The 19,893-nt window shown below is 56.8% G+C and overlaps 1 protein-coding gene across 1 annotated transcript; it reads left to right on the top strand.

Annotated features, from left to right (window-relative positions):
* Nucleotides 1-333: 333 nt before the first annotated feature.
* Nucleotides 334-14,789, top strand: SNX33 (sorting nexin 33). The gene is made up of 2 exons (XM_061394767.1): nt 334-3,439; nt 9,964-14,789. Exons 1-2 carry the CDS (start codon nt 1,978-1,980, stop codon nt 10,215-10,217), a joined length of 1,716 nt encoding a protein of 571 aa, XP_061250751.1. The 5' UTR covers nt 334-1,977; the 3' UTR covers nt 10,218-14,789.
* Nucleotides 14,790-19,893: the final 5,104 nt, after the last annotated feature.

Here is a 19,893-nt window from a genome sequence, read left to right as displayed (position 1 = left end):
CGGAACCTGATCGTGCCTACTCTTGTTCCCCGTCACTACAGATGTACAGTCTTGTCTTTCTCCCTGAAGGGAGTCGCCCAGGACAGGGGTTCTCCTGGCCCTGTCCGTATAGGGTACTAGGAAAGCTTTTTCCGTGAGGGCATCGCTGGCTCTGGGGCCCCCTCCAGAAAACAATCCCCAGGCGGCGCCACGGCGGCGTTCCGCCGGGGCGGTGGCGGGGCGGGGAAGCGGGAGCGGGGGTCTGCGGGTTTCCGCGCACCCTTCCTCCACCTCCCGGGTCCCGGCTCTGGCGCTCTCCTTGTAGCCCCGCACGTGGCAAACACTCAGAGTTTTCCTCACTTGCGTCACGGAAAAGGCAAGAGGGTGACGGAGCCCGGGAGGCTAGGCGGCGGCTGGAGAGCTCCCCCGCGCGGCGCTTGAGCCCCTCGGGGCGAGAGGTGTCTCTCTGAGAGCTCGGACAGGCTGCGGGGGTGCGGATGCCCTAGGGTCTGGCCCCGGAGGCTGCCTCTCGTCCGCGATCGATCGTCTCCTTGCTCTCGCATCCCGATCTCCCCGCGAGTGAGTGAAGGCGCCCGCCACAACAGAAAAGAGAGGAGTAGGCGGGAGCCAGGCTGCTGCGTCCCAGGCCCGCGGGAGGGCGGAGCCCGGCCGTCCCTGGCCAGCCAGGACGCAAGGAAGTGCCGCGGAGTTTGCCCAATTCCCCAGCCTGCTTTTCCTTCTCCCTCCCTCTCCCCACCCCTCAACCCCCCCTCCCCTTCACCCGCCGGCTATTCCCTCCTTCCTCGGGACGCCACCTCCCGGAATCGCCTTTTTTTCTGTTGTTTTGGATCTGGCTTCTCGCTGGCGGCGCCGAGGAGCCGCGAACGCTAGAGAAGAACGCGGGCTCGGGGCGCAGCCCGCCGCCCACCGGCGGGATCCCGCAGGGCAGAGCGGAGGACGGACGGACAGGCGGCGGGACTGACTGCCGGCCGCACGGTCAGCTCTCCGAGCTCACTCTCCAAACTCCTGTTGAGTGTGTGCGTGCACGCGAGGGGTGCGGGGTCTACGTCCGGCGAGCCGGGGCGGGTTACCAAAGGATTACCTTTGGACGAGGGTCCTTGGACTCGGATCAGGGTCATCTTCAGGCTCAGAAACTGCTGAGGAATTAGACAAACAAAAGAGGCCACTCAGTTAGTGGCCAAGAGTCGTCCGAGCGCCTCGTCGCGTCCCCTCCTTTCCCCCGGGTTGGGGCTGGCCGCTTGGGGGCGGGGAGAGGGCACCCGAGCCGGCTGGGGGCTGGGGGCCGGGCCGGGCCGCCGGGTCGCAGAGTTGGCCGGCCTGTTGTGTAAGCCTTAGTCCTTGTTTTCCCGGCCTGGCTTGTTGTGAAGCCGGACACATCCACCCCTGGATTCGATTCAGGAGGCTGCCGCTTTTCTCCTTGCCCCTCTTGGATTTTCTGGATTTTTAAAAACCCAGTGGTCCAGGAAGAGGAGGAGGAAGGAGGAAGGAGATCTGCAGAGGAATGTGAGAGCCTCCCGAGGCCCAGGCTGGAGGAGCCAGAAGGAGCTGGGAGCCAGAGCTGCCGGAGTTTCTGGGACGGTGGTTTCCGAGTGATTCTCTTCTATTTTAGAACATTGTTCCAGCGGAGAGTGTCGAATTCTTGCCTGCTCAGGGCTGGTTTTCTCCGAGTCATTTGACTTTTCTTCTAGGAGTGGGAGGAGAGACTCTCCCCTGCAGGGGCTGCGGAAGGAAGGGAGGAAGACCAGGGACATGAGCCGGCCCGGCTCACAGGCGAGTGCGGGCAGACCTGGTAGGGCCGATTCTGGGCCGTGGACATTGCTTTGAAGAGAGGGAGGCTGGATACCTTCTGTGGGTGCTCAGACCCCACAGTAAGGGCTGAGAGACTGAGGGCTGTTGCTCGTGCATCCTTGGACACCCTAACAAGTGTCCTCAGTTCTGGGTGGGACTCTCCTCATCGTCTCTACCACTGGCCCAGACATGGCACTCAAAGGGCGAGCCCTTTATGACTTCCGCAGCGAGAACAAGGAGGAGATCAGCATCTGGCAGGACGAGGACCTGGTCATCTTCAGTGAGACCTCGCTGGATGGCTGGCTGCAGGGCCAGAACAGCCGTGGGGAGACTGGGCTCTTCCCTGCCTCTTACGTGGAGATCCTCCGTTCTGACACCGGCTCCAACCATGCCAACTACTCCAGCAGCCCCGCAGGCTCTCTGGGCACCCAGGTGAGCTTATATGACAGCTCCAACACTTCCAGGAGTGGCGGCGGCAGTGGCTTTCTGTCAAACCAGGGTAGTTTCGAGGAGGACGATGACGATGACTGGGATGACTGGGATGACGGATGCACGGTGGTGGAGGAGCCACGGGCCGGTGGGCTGGGCACCAATGGGCACCCTCCGCTCAACCTCTCCTACCCTGGTGCCTACCCCAGCCAACACATGGCCTTCCGGCCCAAGCCACCCCTGGAGCGGCAGGACAGCCTGGCATCTGCCAAGAGAGGCAGCGTGGTGGGGCGCAACCTCAACCGCTTCTCGTGCTTCGTGCGCTCTGGCGTGGAGGCCTTCATCCTGGGTGACGTGCCCATGATGGCCAAGATCGCTGAGACATACTCCATTGAAATGGGCCCTCACGGCCCCCAGTGGAAGGCCAACCCCCATCCGTTTTCGTGCTCCGTGGAGGACCCAACCAAACAGACCAAATTCAAGGGCATCAAAAGCTACATCTCCTACAAGCTCACACCCACCCACGCCAGCTCACCTGTCTACCGGCGCTACAAACACTTCGACTGGCTCTACAACCGCCTGCTGCACAAATTCACTGTCATTTCGGTGCCCCACCTCCCAGAGAAGCAGGCCACAGGTCGCTTTGAGGAGGACTTTATTGAGAAGCGGAAGCGGCGGCTCATCCTCTGGATGGACCACATGACCAGCCACCCTGTGCTGTCCCAGTATGAGGGTTTCCAGCATTTCCTCAGCTGCCTGGATGACAAGCAGTGGAAGATGGGCAAACGCCGGGCTGAGAAGGATGAGATGGTGGGCGCCAGCTTCCTGCTCACCTTCCAGATCCCCACAGAGCACCAGGACCTGCAGGACGTGGAGGACCGCGTGGACACCTTCAAAGCCTTCAGCAAGAAGATGGACGACAGCGTCCTGCAGCTCAGCACGGTGGCCTCAGAGCTGGTGCGCAAGCATGTGGGGGGCTTCCGCAAGGAATTCCAGAAGCTGGGCAATGCCTTCCAGGCCATCAGCCATGCCTTCCAGATGGACCCCCCCTTCAGCTCCGAGGCCCTCAACAGCGCCATCTCTCACACGGGCCGAACCTATGAAATGGTTGGTGAAATGTTCGCTGAGCAGCCCAAGAATGACCTCTTCCGGATGCTCGACACACTGTCTCTCTACCAGGGACTGCTCTCCAACTTCCCCGACATCATTCACCTGCAGAAAGGTAAGAGCCAGTGTGGGCTGGAGACTCTGACAGCGTCTGCGCTCTGCAGGGCACAGGGGCTATGAGGATGGCCTAGATGGAGCAGAGCGGCTCAGCTAGTCTTTCGGTCTCTGTCTCATCCGTTCATTCAGCAAGGGTGTTGAGCACCTAGCAGATGACAGGTGCTATTCTAGGTACAGGGATATTTATGGGCAGGGCTGGTCCCTGTCCTCATGGAGTTCACTGTTTACCTTCTTGTCTGTTCATTCATTCACTCACTCACTCATTCATTCATTCATTCATTTTCTCTGTTTCTGTCTCATTTACTCATTTACCCATTATACATCGAGTCCTCCAAGTTATTAGGCTGGGTTCTGGGAACACAGAGCTGACCAGGGCCCAGGCCTTGCCCTTGAGGAGCCCACAGGCTTGTGGGGGACATGGACACAGACCCAGATAACGAGAGCACAGAGCGTACCTATCAGAGCATAACGCTTGTCAGCAGCTCACCTCCCTGCCTTTGCAACTTCAGAGACTGTTCTCATGGCTACACATCCTATCTGTGAGCTTCCTCCCTATCTGTGTTCAGGAGGGTTGGCTCTCCCCATTTTGCAGATGAACAAGCTGTGTCCACACAAGGGTGGCTGCACAAGGAGTCCATGGCCTAGCTGGGACTGTCCCTTCCTTTTGCACCTCCCCAAGGACACATGCATTTTGGCCACCTCCCAAGCTCAGCTGTGTGTTCAGTTCTCACGGTCTCCTCCCTAGGGGAGGGACAGGATGGGTCCCTGTTACTGTGGGGCTATCAAGGAACTGCCAGGGAAGTGACTCATAGCCGGGTCACCGAGGGGCACCCGGACTGGGCTGAAGGAGAAACCGGGGGTCCAGGGCACTGCCCACATGGTCCATCCGATTCCCCCTTCCTGAGCCTGGCTTCTCTTCTTGCCTGAGCACTGAGTCAGGAGCTGACCGGCAGGTGGCTGAGTCTTGTGGACTACAGGCAGGGCAGGAGGGAGGTGTGGTCCTCCCCAGGGCTGCTTGGTAACTCAGGAAGAACGTCTGCAGGGCGTGGGGCTGGCTCCCAGGCCCCTGAGCCCTGAGGTCAGGCCTGGCTTGGTGGAGAGTTTTCCTCTGGGCGGGGCCAGGAAGCCGGCTCTGCACTGAGCCTGGGGGACAGCAAACATCACCGCCCTACCCTGGTCACTGCTCGTAAACCAGCCTTGTTTTCCTTTTGTTGTTGTTGTTCAGTCACTATCAGACTATTCAGTCTGATTCTTTGCAACCCCATGGACTACAGCACGCCGGGCTTGCCTGTCCTGCTCTATCTACCGGAATTTGCTCAGACTCATGTCCATTGAGTCAGTGATGCCATCCAACCATCTTTAGGAAGTTAACTTCTAGAACTTCTCCAGCTTCCAGACTCTTTTCTCCCCTTACTGTCTCTTCTTCCTCCTTCTCCTCTCTGTTCTTTTTTTCCTTCTCCACATTCCTCTCTTCCTCCTTCCCTTCTTTCAGCTTCAGGAGACATGACCTGAGTTCTGGTCCTGGCTCTGCCCCCAATTTGCTGTGTGTCCCTGGGCAGTGCCTTCCTCTCTCTGGGCATTAGTTCCTCAGTCTGTAACACAGAGTGGACACTGTGAGCTCTCAGGCCTTCAGGGGGGTGGGGTGGGGAAGAGAGTCCTGGGGAGGGTCTGGTCGAGGACAGAACGATGCCTTAGTTTCGGCTCTGAGTTCTGGGCAGGGACAGGGCAGGGGTGGTGGCTGGGGCCGGCTGGCCCACTGGGGCAAGTGTCGCCTTAAGTAGAGCCACGCTCTGCTGCTCTAGGGCCTGGGAAAGCTGGTTGAACCAGCTCCTCGGATGGCGTGTTCCTGTGTGGGCAGCAGGAGAAAGGTGAGCAGGGGCAGTGATGAAATAGCTGCCACATGTGTGGCTGGGGACCCTCCATCTAGGACAGAGCTAGGGGCAGGAAGGCAACCCTGGATTCAGGGCTCCCAGGCTCCCATTAGAGCAGGAGGGATAAAGGCAGTCTGGCCTTTCTGGCCCTGGATCAGGGGCACAGAGCTGAGAGGGCCACTTCTGAGTTTCCACTGGAGGCTAAGATGAGGGGTCAGTGGTCCTCTGGGGGTGATGTATTCAACTTCAGACAGATGCCACATCCACCTTCCCTTACCCAGAGGACCCCTCCCCATTTGGCCAAGGGCTTTGGGGCTTACTATTCCACTTTCTAGGCTCTGTACCACCACTCCCAGCCCTGTATGGGGCAGGTACTACAGTGGTTAGGGAGCGGGGCTGGACTCTGGCTGAGACAGAGTTGGGCCGGCTTTGGGGAGCCACAGCCTGCTATGGGGAGAAGAAGTCCCATGGTGGCCCTGTGGATAGAGACCTTTCACAGAGGGAGGAGCAGGAAAGTTGGGCCCTGGGTGCCCAGGATGCTGTCAGCCTGTTCATACACTTTCTAAAGCATGGCGTGCATGTGGGAGAGGCTTTGGAAGGAAGGAGACAGGAGGCCTGGTAGGGTTTAGGAGACCAGAATTTGGACAAATGTTGTCTTTGAGGTGACCCTGATTGAATTTCCTCCCCTGAGAAAGCTTAGGAAAATGGGCCATGGAACCCATTTGGTGCAGAGGTGAAGCCTATCAGCCTTGTCTGCCCACCAGCCCAGTCCCTGGAGCTCAGTCCAGGGGTTTCTCCTAAAGGGAGAAGGGTAACCATGTGATTAATCATTCAAACCAAGGCAGTCTTTTGGGGGGAAAAGAGAGCCTTGATAATAGTTAATCTGGGACAGCAAGGGGAAACAGTGGCTGTCCAGGGCCCCTGCCTGAGAGCCAGCCAGGGCAGGACTCTGTCCTAAGACTCGTCACAAACCACGGAGGTCAGTGTGGGTCCCCCCATTCTCCGATGAGGGGCAGTGAGGTGGGCTGATCATCAGAGCAGGATTGGAGCCCCAGTGTCTCTAACTCCACAGCCAGGTTGTAGCCACTGTGCCAGACAGATGGGAGAGGGGGCTCCCTAAGGGGTGGATGCCTGGGGTAGATGAGCCAGAGGGGAAGGACCAGGGAGGGAGTTGGTGCTCTCGCACCAACTCAGCTGGCATCCTCTGTGGAGGATGGACGGAGGCCCTCCAGAAGGCAGGCCCTGGACCACACAGCATGCATGGAGGGGTCACAGTGCTCACAGGTTGGCCAAGGCAAAGTGGCCCTTGCAGGACCAAGTTCTACCCTGGGGGAATAGGTGGGTCTAGCCTCTGTGCTCTGGGCCATCACAAGCTCTCCTTCTGCCTCCCCTCCTAGGCTCCCAGGAACAGAGAATCATATGGCCCTGAGCCACCACCAGCTGGGTCTTGGCTGTGACTGAAAAGCAGTTTGCACCTAGCTGCACATAGCTTCTGGAGCTCTTATCCTGGAGCTCCTGGAGCTCCATCCCAAGTACTTTAAACATATTAGTTCAATTAAACCTCTGCTCTAATTAGAGGGCGAGGACCATCATGATCCCATTTTACTGATGTGGAAACTCTAAAGTGCTATACTGCCCTGAGCAGCTGTCAGCAGCATCGTATGTAGTCCAGCCTGTCCTGTTTACAGTGGGGAGACCTGCAGTCCTTGTTGGAGGTGACACAGTGGACTAGGACCCAGACCTCCTGCCCTCAACCTAGGGTAGGGACAAGGTGGATTCAGGGGGAGTTTAGGGAATATGCCTGAGACCCTGGGGATCTGAAACTCCAACCTTCCCGTCCCTGTTCCTGGGATCCGGTCTATAGGACAACTGCCATGGCAGGAGGTGCCCGGGCTCCTCAGCTCTCATGGTGAGTCCTAGGTGGAATGTGGTGGGGTGAGGGGGGACTGGCCCAAGCCCTGACTCCCGGTTTGTCTCTGGGGTGCGTTAGTGTTAGCTGGTACCAGTCCCACATCTGAGTCACAGGGTGGAGGGTGACAGAGAGCAGGGTGGGGCCTCCTCTGGCCCCCAGAGCCTTCGCCCCCCATCCCTGGCTCCCTGCCTGTCTGTGGATACCTAGCAATTGCAATAGATTCATTCCTATATCTGGGCCTCGATTTCCTTCCTCTAAGGCCATGGGCTTGTGCTTACTCGCTCAGTCAGGTCTGACACTTTGTGACCCCATGGACTTTGTAACCCACCAGACTCCTCTGTCCATGGGATTCTCCAGGCAAGAATACTGGAGTGGGTAACCATTCCCTTCTCCAGGGGATCTTCCTAACCCAGGGATCGAACCTAGGTCTCCTGCATTGCAGGTGGATTCTTTACCATTTGAGCCACCAGGGAAGCCCAAGGCCATGGGCTATTTAAGGCCTTAAATAGCTTCTTAAATGCAGGTCCATCCCCACTGCACCCAGACTTTCTCAGGAAGGTGGAATCCAGGCTGATATGTTTCCTTTGCTGAAGCCTAACTCTAGTTTCTTTGTCCAGCTATTTTCTACCTTTCTTCTTCTGGTTCTTTCTACCTCTTGGGACCTTCTCAAATTCCTGAGTCCATTGTCTGGACGCCTCACGTATGTGCCTGGAGGACTTGGCCTGGGCCCCCTGCAGTAGAAGTGGTGTCCACTCCCCGCTCTGCAGGGCTCCCTCAGGGCCAGATATCCCACACTTTGTGGGCAGGAAGGAGGCTGGGAGCCCCTGGACAAGTCCTTTCCCACCAGGGCCTGAGTTTCCTCTGAAGAGTACTGGCGTGGTGGTGGAGGTGAAGGTGGCCCTGGGGGTAGGGGCTGGACAGCTGTCCTCTAAGGCTGCTCTAGTTCTGAAGCCTCTCAGGGGGGTTTCGTCTTGGTCCCATGGTCAGTCCCTCTCCTTCTGCCCAGGTCTGGGCGATCAACCTAGGGAAGGGACACAATTTGGAAGAATCTGAATGAATCAATAAGGATGGAACAAGAGGCAAGAAGAGGTGGTTCAAGGAAGGTGCTGAAAGGGCTGAGCGGGCTGGGAGCTGGGCACTGCGGAGTTCTTTTGGGTGCTGTGTTGGCAGTCCTGGAAGTGTTGCAAATGTGAGTTGGCTTGCCCGAAATGCCACTATTTGCCGATTAGCACACACTTGCCGTCTTCCGTGGGTACTGCTCCTTCTAAAGGCAGGGTTATTTCCAGCACATAGTAAATGTTCAGTAAATGCGTCCTGAATGCAGCCAACAACTTGAGAGTAAACAGATTATGTTTCAAAGGTCCCTGAGAGGCTCCCCCTTAAGGAAGAGGTGAGAAGCATTAAAAACAAGCCTGTTACTCATGAGCGGTGGGTGCTTTTGAAGCACTCCGGGAGCATGCTGTCCTCTGTACCAAGCCTGCCCACCTCCACACTCTTCTTCACACTGTGGATTCCCTACAGCCCTGCGAGGAGTGCCTGCCAGGCACAGGCAGACTGCCTCCCCGGCTCAGCAACTGCCCACTGGCTTCAGCGCAGAATCAGTCAAGTGCCCGTTAATTCAGAACTGAAATCCTTTCACCAATTGCTTGTTGATTCACTCAGGTTCTTCCAAATTGGGTCCCTTCTGCAGGTTCATCCCCTGGTTCCCCGTCTGTCACCTGGTTATGACAATGGCCTGCTCTAGTCGCCTGGGGACTGGGGTGAGGAGGGAGCAGAGCCTATATGAGAGACGCACACAAAGGAAAACTCCAGGTGGTCTCTGTTTTAGAATCAGCAGTGTGATGGTGGCAGGGAGAAGGATGCTCCCTGTGGGAGTGGCACCTGATCAGAGCCTTGAATTATGCATAAGGATCTGGGAGGCAGAGAGAGAAAGGGTGCGTTTGATGAATATGGGGTCAGTGCAGAACAGGTGCAGGGGTCAACTCCCAGAGGGCCTCCCAGGCCAGGAGAACGGGGGACCTTGCTCTGCAGGCCAGAAGGAAGCCAGGGGAGACCTAGAGCTATGGGTGCCAGCTTGGCTGCTCTTCAGGTTCTATGGAGAACCTCTCAGAGGTTGGGACTGAAGTGGGGAGACCCGTGGGGGGCCTGTTGCAGCAGTCCAGTGAGATTGAATCTGTTTAGCAGACACATGTCAGAATCTGCGTGGGCTAGGCTTTGTTCTAGGTGCTAGAGACATTGAGCTCATACCTGGAGGGACGCAGTCAGAAAAACCACAGAGAGGTAAGAGCTGTGGTAGAGGGAAGCCCAGGACACCTGGGAGCAGGCGAGGCACCTGATGCAGTGGGACTGCCCAGAAGGCTTCCTGGAGAGGTGATATCTGAGCTGAATGGGGAACCAGCATGAGGGCTGATGAGGCCTGTGGTGGATGGGGACAGCCTGGTCGTAGAAGTCAGTACAGCTAACAGGGCTGTGACCAGTCAGGTGTACGCTGCTGGCAGTGCCTCATGTTTGGAGGGAAGATGGTACATCTGGCTTAGGACATGCTGAAGGTGAGGGTTCGGGGAACATCCCTGTGGAGACATCAAGTGGCTGGACCGTGGGTCTGGAGTCCAGGAGGGAGGACTGAGTTGAGCCGATGACGGTACTGTCTGCCCTCGAAGGGTCTCAGGGCGGGGTTAGGGAGCGAATGGGAGAGACCGGAGCCCTAACCGCCCTTGACCTCCGCTCTGCCTGTGCCAGGCGCCTTCGCCAAGGTGAAGGAGAGCCAGCGCATGAGTGACGAGGGCCGCATGGCGCAGGAGGAGGCTGATGGCATTCGCCGGCGCTGCCGCGTGGTGGGCTTTGCCCTGCAGGCCGAGATGAACCACTTCCACCAGCGCCGCGAGCTCGACTTCAAGCACATGATGCAGAACTACCTGCGCCAGCAGATCCTGTTCTACCAGCGGGTCGGCCAGCAGCTGGAGAAGACGCTGCGCATGTATGACAGCCTCTGACCGCTGGCCCAGGCCCTCGCCCCGCCCCCAGGGCCTTCCCACACCAGCAGTGCCTGGAGGGCGGGGAGTTGGGGGTGGCCTTTGGAGGAGTCATGAATATCCCTGGGAAAGTCCCCCACCCCTTAGAGCTGGGGGCACAGCAGGGATGGGAACGGGGCCAGGAGCCCTCCAGGCCCAGGCCTGGGCTGCTGGTCAGTCACTTGAGGCCAGGCCAGGGTCTTAGCTTCCCCGGAGCCTATAGCACATGCCCACCTGGCCACTTCCCCCTCATTCGTTCAGTAGACACGCAGGCCTGCTGCAGTCAGACACTGGGCATCCAGGGCTGTGACACGCCTGCTCTTGTACCCAGTTGAGGTGGGGGTCAGACGCAGAAACAGGCGGGGGCAATACAGAATGATCGATGGTAAGGAATGGGCTTCTGGAAGCTCGCGGAAGGGACCACTCGTTCTGCCGGTCAGGGATAACTCCATGGAGCAGGTGACATGTGAGCAGTGTGTCTTGAAAGATGACAAGGAACTGCCAGACAGTAAGTGGGGACAGTGAAGGGGGAAGGCATTCAGAGAAAGAAACACCTCTTCTCCTCTCCTTTGTCTTTCCCCAGCAAGTTTGGTGCCCCCTTGGTGTGTCCCCTTGTGTGACAGAGGGTGGGGATCTGCCTGGCTCCCATGGCCCTGGCCCTGCCCCGCTCCCCCCGACCCCACAGGAGGGGCTGCAGGCCAACTCCCTCCCGACTCCCCCTTCACCAGCTGAGCCCCCTCACCCCCTGGCTAGGGGACCATGCAGCATCTTTGCCCTGGGCTCAAGGTGCTGAGACAAGCCACAGACCCCAGGATTTTGGTGGTACCTGCCTGGAGGGGACACCCGCAGGTTACTGGGTATTTGAGTTCACCAGCCATCGCTCTCACACTCCTGGCAGGCTTGGACCTCCGGCTCCCAGGGGCCAGCTTACCCGTCGCCCCAGGGATCCCGGACCCACCTGCCCATCACCAGGCTCACTGTGATGCCATCCAGGTCCTGGTGGGATTGTGCTGTCTCCCACTAATGTTTACATCCTCAAGGGGGCTCTTCCCACACCCCCAGGTCGGGGTATGGTCAGAAACTGACAGATGCCACTGCTGGCCTTCCCAGGAGGTCATGGCTATTTCTGGCTGCTGCTGCTTCAATCTTCATTCTTTCTTGTTTTCTTGATAAACCTTTTCCAATTAAGATAACAAAAGTATGACTCCTTATTTGGATCCCGGGGCAGGGGATGAGGGTGGAGGGAAGGGTGGAGCCCTAGTTGTCCCTGGGAGCAGCTGGACCAGATTCTGAGGTCGTGATGGGCACAGCATTCACTCCAGAACCTCAAAAGTTGGTGGGGGGAGGGCAGTGCTGGTGGTCGGGGCTAGCTGGGGGCCTCTGGGTGGCCATGGACCCCAGCTCAATGCACACCCTTTCGAGACCTCACTCTCCTCTTTTCTCAAACGGGTGGAGTCCTGCCAGGGCTTTGGCCCTGCTGCTCTGTGATCCAGGACTGAGGGTCACATGAGGAAGGGACAGTCTAGACAGGGGGTTCATCTCCAGGAGGGCATATCCCAGCCTTGTCCCCAGGAAAGCCCAGTCCAGGGGAGGGGGTGGGACTCAGACCCTGTGTCCTTCCCTGGGCCGTCCAGTCCAGGGTGCCCAGACCTGCAGTGGCTTCCTGGTTGGAAACTGAGGTGGACCCCCAAGCTGTGCCCTTGGATGTATCCTAGGCAGGATGGACAGGAATCTGCACACAGGAAAGAGGAGGGCTGGAGGGTCAAGGTTCTCTTGGGGGCAGTGGAGACTGGGCGGAGGAAGGGAGGCTGGGGTCAGGGCATCAGGGGAGGCTTTGGCTGGGCTGGGGGCTGCGGGAGCTCACGGCAGTGAGATAGAATAAGGGGCGGCAGGTACAGCGGGTAGAGGCAGCAGAGGCTCCCTGATTGGGGCAGAGCGTCCTCAGAGGAACTTCTGGAATGGGCCCCTGGCCCTGGGTCAAAATTAGGTCAGATTTGGGACTTTCTGTGGAATTTTCCCCTCTCTCCTCCCTGTCCTCCTTTCATTTTCCAGCCCATCTGAGGCCCTTCCCACCCTTAACCTCTTCTCACTTCAACCTCTAGGCAGCCTTCTGCAGTGAGCTCTCTGACTATGGGGAGAGGCGAGAGTGAGGGGGTGGTCTTCCCAGGGCTCGTCTGTGTTGAGTGATGGGAATGCTCTTAACACCAGTGCCTGGAGAGTCCCCTGTTCATGCTTCCTGCCCTGGGAAGAGTGTCGCCTCTTGTGTCTCTTGAGAGGGGTGACCACCTCCCACACCTTCCGTCCTCAGGGTGAGGGGGCTTAGTCTGACACGTTTCTCAGGAGGGGCTGCACGCAGGAAAAGTATCGAGATGTGAAGTAAGGGAAGGGAAGGACGGGCCAAGCCTCTGAGGTCTCTAGGCTGGGACGGACGTCTGTGTGGTGGAAGCGGGGATGTCACAGCCCTTCTCTCTGTGAGGATCAGGGTGCTGGGGGAATTTGAGATTGATTTGGGCTGGCCAGCCTCTTTCAGCAAGGGCCGGGGGACCAGTGTGCGTGGGGGCCCAGTCTGGTGGTGGCTGGGGCTACTGGCCGGCCTTAGTCACACACCAGGCAGATGTTCCAGACTGAGCTGGGCCCAGCTGCCTCTAGTTTCCTCCCTTGGGAGGAGGGTGGAAAACAAGGCCTCTCTTTCTGCCCTGGGCAGCTACCAGGACCTGGAGGTGGGGGGCAGGGGACCCTGAGCCTGTCTTGGCCCAGCCCAGGGAAGGAGTCTGCTTTGTGGCCTCAAATGGGGGTTGGAGAATGGGGATGGCTCTGTGATCCTGCACCCTATTGCTTCCTGGGCACAGGAGGGCCATGGACCATGGGGCCACTGCTGGGCCACGGCTGTAGCAGAGCCAGGTCTGGTCACAGACACGGTTGCCCAACCCAAAGCAGATACAGCCACACAGCCTGCCCATGGGCACACAGGTCACACCTGGCTCCACACACACACACACACACACACTCGCATGGTCACATGCTGACACACCTGTACTCCTAGCCACAGTGCAGCAGTCACACATCCCCAGCCACGTCCACACTTGCCCACACCCACATGCACGTCGTCTCTCTCAGTCACTTTGTCACTCATGGCCCCACCATAGTCCTGTGCACGCAGGACTCACCCAGTGGCACACACACTCAAGCCATGCGTGGCCACAAAGTCGCACGTGCACGTAGCGAAGGTGTCACACACATAGATGCTCTTAGAGTCGGCCAGCATCACCTCCTGGGGGAACCAGTCCGGATCCTTCATTATCTGACACCACCAAGTGCAGTTCCTCGTTGCACAGACGGGAAACCTGTCTATATCACCCAGTGGGGATGGGGTATGCTCTGGGGTCAGAGACCAGTTCCCAGTAGGCTCTGTGGCCTGGCCTTGGCCACTCCTGGGCAGTTCCTGGGGCCAGACTGCCTCTGAAGGCCCCTGGCTGAACCCACTCAACTAAGCTCCAGGCATCTCACATCTAAGAGCCAGGATGTGGTGGGCAAGTCCCAGGCCTGGGCGGGAGGAACATTCCTGCACCATCTCCTCCCCAAGCCTGCAAGGACTGGGCCCGCCCTGCCTGCCCGCCCGCTGACTCAGGCCTCCAGGAGCCAAGCCGGCTTGGCTCCCTCACCCACCCCAACCCACCCCAACCTGCTTCCCCACCACTGCAGCTCTGATCCCTCTCTCTGCTGCTTGGGGCAAGAGGAGATGGTGAGGCCTTGGCAAAAAGACCATGAGGAAGCATAAAAATTCACCTCCCCCAGATATAGCTCAGAAGGGCTGATTGTGAAACCCTGCTCCGGGCTTTGGCAAAGCTTTTTTCCTTTGGTTTTGTTTGGTTAGTCAAACCCCAGTGCAGTCTAGTCTGTTTAAAAAGCAGTGTCTCACACGGTTGCGTCCTCCGTGGTCCACATGGCAGCCCTGGTAGGCAGTTATGCCATTTCACAGACAAAGAGGCTGAGGCTTGGCCTGAAAGAGGATGCGACCTGGCTAGGATCACACAGTGGGTCAGAGGTGCGGATAGACTTGAACCCAGCTCTCTGGCCTCATTCCCTAAAGTCACCTTGATTAACTCCAGAGGGGTTGGCAGATCTTAGCTCCAGAGGTGTGAAAGAATGGGAGGCTGGCAAACTAACTGCTGAAATGTGCAGGGACTGTGAGGGTGGGGTGAGTCCCGCCAGCCCCCCAGGGATGAAGAGGCTGAGGGTGGCATTGCACAGCGAGGTCTGCAGTGACTCAGGGTCTCCATTTACAAATGAACACGTGCGAGGGAACATCACTTCATTTTTCTGTAATGACCTGAATTTCCCTTTTGCTTTCTCGTTAACCCACCCAATAGAAAAGTAATCTGAAATCAATCTTGGGACCCTCCTTTCCCCAGGGAGGCATGTAAGTTTTGGGGTTGGCACGTTTGAAGACTCTAGGCAGGCCCCTGGCACTTTGAATTTTAGAAGCTGAATCCCTGATCCTATCACTCGTGTGAAATTTTGCCTGCATTCCTCATTAAAGGTCATTCATATATACTTACTTGAGTTGGGTTCAGTTAATTACTTGACAACGTGTTGTCGTGTAGATATTTAATTAAATTTTATTCATTTTGATTTTGTCTTTATTTTCTTCTGTTTTTTGGTGTTTTGCTACTTTTTGTCTACTTGGCTACAAACATGGCTGTGGACCCTGGCACTGGGCCTGTGTGCCCACCGTGGTCCCAGGTTAGACTGGACCTTCGGCTCATCCTCCCCAGTCTCCTGCCTTCCCACCACCTGCTCCTTTGATCCCACCCTTAAGCCTCCATGGGTCTGGCCCTTTTTCAGTTTGGGGCACTCCAGGTTCCTTCAATTGTCCCTGTGCCTCGTGGGCCTCAGGGAACCTCAAGGGGCTGGAAAATCATTCCATAGCCTCCACCGCACATTCAAGCACGAGGCGCTCTGGGAAGCTGCTTACAGACCCTGTGCAACCCTTTCTTAGTCTGGTTCTGCCTGGGAAGGGGTTCAAGTCCCCACTGCGTCTGGATCTCCCAACATCTGGGGCATCCACCATCCCCTGGGCAAGGGGTACTGTGGTGGACAATGGATGGCCAGTGTTTCACAACCACCCAATATGCAAGAGATAATCAACATCATTTCATAGACCGGGAAATAGGGCCCAGTGAGGGAGGTGCAGAGTAGCAGAGCTGGTGTGAGTGGTACCCAGGGTCTGGGCTGCCTCTGGTGGGGAGGCAAATGACTGATGCCCGAGGTAGGAGCTGGGGGCTGGCTGGTGCCTGGAGGTACCTGAGGTCTCTTCTGGGCTGACTTAGTCCCTTGGCTGCCATTGGAAGGAGTGCTCTGGGTGAGGGTAGCATGAGGCTCTGGCAGACAACCCTGCTGCCCCCCAGACACAAAGCCCCTTTCCCTCCACCACTCAGAGGCAGGACCGACGTGGCTGAGCCTGAGTACAAACCACTCCACACCTGCTTGTTGTCAGGATGTTACTTAATGCTGCCATGCTTCCGCTTCTCCATTTATAACAGGAATTCCAGATGGCTGTTAGGGGGGATTTATGAGCCAAACACGTCAGCAGGACAGTGCCTGCACATAGCCAACGGCCCAGTAAGGAGAAGCTGGGATTACCAACCGCCAAGCAGCCCTAGAGACAGGCAAGACCAGGAATACCGTTACCCCGCTACATGAGTGAGAAAACTGATTGGACGAGCCCTCGAAGGCCACCCAGTGGGTGGATGTCAGGGCTGGGCCCGAGTGCACAACAGCAGCCACTGAATGGCTGCCACGTGCTGCTCCGTGGTGGGCATCAGCCTCAGTATTCCCGGGAACTGTCTCCTTGCTCACCACGGTCTGGAAGGTGAGAACCACTTCTGGATTTCTCCAGCAGACGGAGACTCAGAGGCAACGAGTCACCTGCGTGAGACGGCGCAGCTGCTTGGTGGCAGGCAGGACTGACTTCTGTGTGGACATAGCTGTGCCCTTCCCACGGCACCAGGTGCCCTTCCAAGGCTGGCAGGCTGGTTGGTGGGCTGGGGTAGGTGGGCAACTGTCCTGTGGTAGAGCGAGTGCAGGAGTGCTAGGAATCAAGGGGAATCAGTGGGGAGGTGGTGGGGATTGGTGGAGGTGACCATGCGCCTTCAAGGAAAGGCAGAGGGCTTGGCCCACAGTGAGCGCTAAGCAAATATTGAGCGATAATTTTCTGTGGGCTTCTCTGATGGCTCAAGCGGTAAAAGAATCTGCCTTAGGCTGGGGTATGGGAGCAGGATCTGGAGGCGACTGGACAGATGAGGCTAGGGGCAGGGGGCTGGGTTCTGGTGTCCAGGAAGAAAGTGAGTCAGGAGTCTCCTTGCTCAAGGGGCCGACATGGGAGGTGGTGGTGAGGGTTGGTAAGGAAATGCTAGGACTGGGGACCCTGTGGGTGCTGAGGCTGAGCTGGAGAGCACGGGGGCTGTAGTCCTGGGGCTTCTGTATGGGGCAGGCAGGGGTGGTTTTAGGGCTGTATGCCTGGTGTCCCAGAGTGTGTGCATCCCCCTGTGTGCTTGCTGGGGGGCTGACGCTAGGTGTGAGGTCCCCACCGGGGCGCTCTGTGCCTGTAGTCAACCGGCTACACATGCTCCCCACTGTGTCCCCAGCCCTCACTTCCAAGCTCAGGTCCTGCTTCGGAATCATGCTTGAAAGTGAACGTGAAAGTCACTCAGGGGTGTCCGACTCTTTGCAACCCCATGTTCTATCCAGGCCAGAATACTGGAGTGGGTAGCCTTTCCCTTTTCCAGGGGATCTTCCCAACCCAGGGATCAAACCCAGGTCTCCCACATTGCAGGCAGATTCTTTACCAACTAAGCCACAGGGGAAGCCCAAGAATACTGGAGTGGGTAGCCTCTCCCATCTCCAGGGGATCTTCCTGACTCAGGAATTGAACCAGGGTCTCCTGCATTGCAGGCAGATTCTTTACCAACTGAGCTATCAGGGAATCATGCTTAGCTCCTCTCTTTTTCTCGCTTCACATCCACCCGTGAGCAAAGTTCCTCAAAAGAAATTCCACATTGGATCTGTCTCACCATCTCACCAAGAGTCCCAAGCCAGTGCCATGCTTGCCCAGACTACTGAGTAGTCTCCATACACTTCTGTTGTCTCCTCCTCCCAAAGATCTAACAGGAGCCAGGGTGAGCTTTTTTTTTTTTTTTAATATTTATTTGTTTGGCTGTGTTGGGTGTATATATGTGTAGCTGCCGCACGTGAGCACCTCCTTGCGGCTACTACAAATACTCCAGTTGTAGTTTGCGGGCTTAGTTGCCCCTCGGCACATGGGATCTCAGTTCCCTGACCAGGGATTGAACCCGTGTCCCCTCCATTGGGAGGCAGATTCTTAACAGTTACTGGATCATCACGGAAGTCTCCAGAGTGCTTTTTAAGACCATATTATAAGTCAAATCACATCTGTCCCATGCTTTTGACCTCCAGGGCATCCTGCTGTTCTTAAGAGAGATTCCTAACTCTTATCACAGCCACAAGGCCCCTTTGATCTCACTGTGGAATCCTGTGTATTTTGGCCACAGATTTCCAGACCTACTGAGCTGCTATTTCTCAAGCTTGTTATACCACAGGACCTTTGCATTTGTGGGTCTCCTCTGTCTGGAATGTTTTTTTTCTGCCTTCTAACAAAAAGCTATATTTCGCATCTAACTTGGGCACTTTTAAGTACTTGTAGAGGAGACTGTGTGATATCTAGAGTTTGCTGGAAGCAACGGGTGCTGGGAGTGAGACACTGGCCCAGGGTTGATCATTGTTCTTCCTCCCAAATGTCTGTGTGGTTTGAACCTCAGTTAATTCAGGTCTTTGCTTAAAACATCACCTCCTTGGAGAAGCCTTCCTTGACTTCTTAGTTCTAGTGCTTTGTATCTTTACCCTGCCTTTTCCCCTCTTCATTTTACTTATTATCAATTGCCAATTATATATGTACATGTATTTAACTTTTTATTTTGGAAAGTTTCCAGCATATACAAAATAGAGAAGCTAATACAGTATCATGGATCGCTGTGTATCCATGCCTGAGCTTCAACAATTATCAACCCTGGGCTGGTATCTTACTCCCCATGTTTGTTGCTTCCAGAAAACTCAAGATATCACACAATCTCCTCTGCAAGTTAGATGTTAAATGTATCTGTTTGTTAGAAGATAGCCTTCAGGGGACCTGGGGTCACTCTGTCGTGCCCAGCATGGTGCCTGGCTCATAGCCGGTGACCCAGAATGTCTACATGGCTGTGTCTCGGGTCTCTGGGGAGAAGGTGTGTGTGGGTTCTGGTTTGCACAGGTCGGCTGCTCTCAGGGAGTGAATTGGCACATGTCTGCGTGCACAGCCGCATGTGGCAGTCCCTTAAATTGTGTGTGTGTGCACACACGTGTGTGTTGCCACAGCAGCTGGTGGCTGAATGCATGCTTCTCCCCTGATGTCATCTCCCACACCCGCTAGGAGCCAGTGACTTGCTCTGGGGAGCCGTTCCCTCTTCCTAAGCAAAGTGTGGGTGCGAATGGGTGGGAGGGATCAGATCGTATCCACTGCCCCCACCCCAACCCCGCCCCCACTTTAGAGGGCTGGGTTCAAGGCCAGAGCAGAGAGCCCCTCCCTGTTCCTCTCTGGTTAGCAGGAGGCTGTGCTGTCCTAGCCGGCCGAGCGGGCAGCCTCCTTCCCTCCCTGGCACTGGAACCCTGCCCTGTTGGCCTTGGCTGGGTGAGGTGTGGGGTACATACGTATGAGGGTGGTGGTGTCCCAACCTGACCTACTCTTCAGGCTCCTCGGGTGACTCCTGGGTAATTGGGCAGACAGGGCCACTCACACTGTGGGTGACTGGGTGCAGAGCTCTGGTCCAGGTCTCAGAGCCCCCCAACTTCCTACCCTGGTTCTGTGTCATAAGGGGTGGGCCCTGGGGTCACGGGCAGTGGGAAGGAGTGCTTCCAGCCCAGCACCGGGCTTACTCTTGGGGGCAGCTTCTGCTCAGACCTGGCTTCCACAGGAGCGTCTCTCAGCCTCCTCCCAGAGCCCTGTCTGCTCCAGGGCCTGTCTCTTCCTCGCTCAAGCTCTGCATCATCTTCCTCCCTCTTAATACTCCTACTTAACCTCAGGTAAGTCCTCTGACTCAATGGGGAGGCGGGAGGTCAGAGTGGGGCTGCTGGCTTCTCCTACCCAGAACCTGGCCCATTGCTGCACCCCTCACTCTCCCTGCCCAAGCCCAGCAAAGCACATGCTCCCACGTCCATCTTCTTCAGGTGAGGGATGCATGCATCTGGCCTTCCAGAAAGACTGAACATTTGTTCAGCACCTACTGTGCAGCAGGCACTGTGACGGCTGTGATAAATTACAAAGATCACAGCAACACCAACCTGGAAGCACCTACAACATGCCAGATCCACGCCAGGCAATTCAACAACTTCTGTTACAACAGCGACTCATCACAGCGTCGACATTTACTGACTGTTTACACACGTACTGAGTGTTCACTGTGTGTCCGGGGCTCTTCTAAGAGCTTTGCAACAGCCATGACCCTTTGAAACAAAGCCTTGGTCAGTTTCTCTGCTAGGTCCTAACTCAGGCAGAGAAGCGGGAGCTGGCCTGGGCCTCTGGCTGGACACATTGCACAGATGCTGG

The sequence above is a fragment of the Bos javanicus genome, chromosome 21 (assembly GCF_032452875.1).
Source record: "Bos javanicus breed banteng chromosome 21, ARS-OSU_banteng_1.0, whole genome shotgun sequence".
In the NCBI taxonomy this organism is placed as follows: Eukaryota; Metazoa; Chordata; class Mammalia; order Artiodactyla; family Bovidae; genus Bos; species Bos javanicus.
The sequence above is the reverse complement of the archived record's forward strand: the minus strand, read 5'-3'. Positions and strand labels throughout refer to the sequence as shown.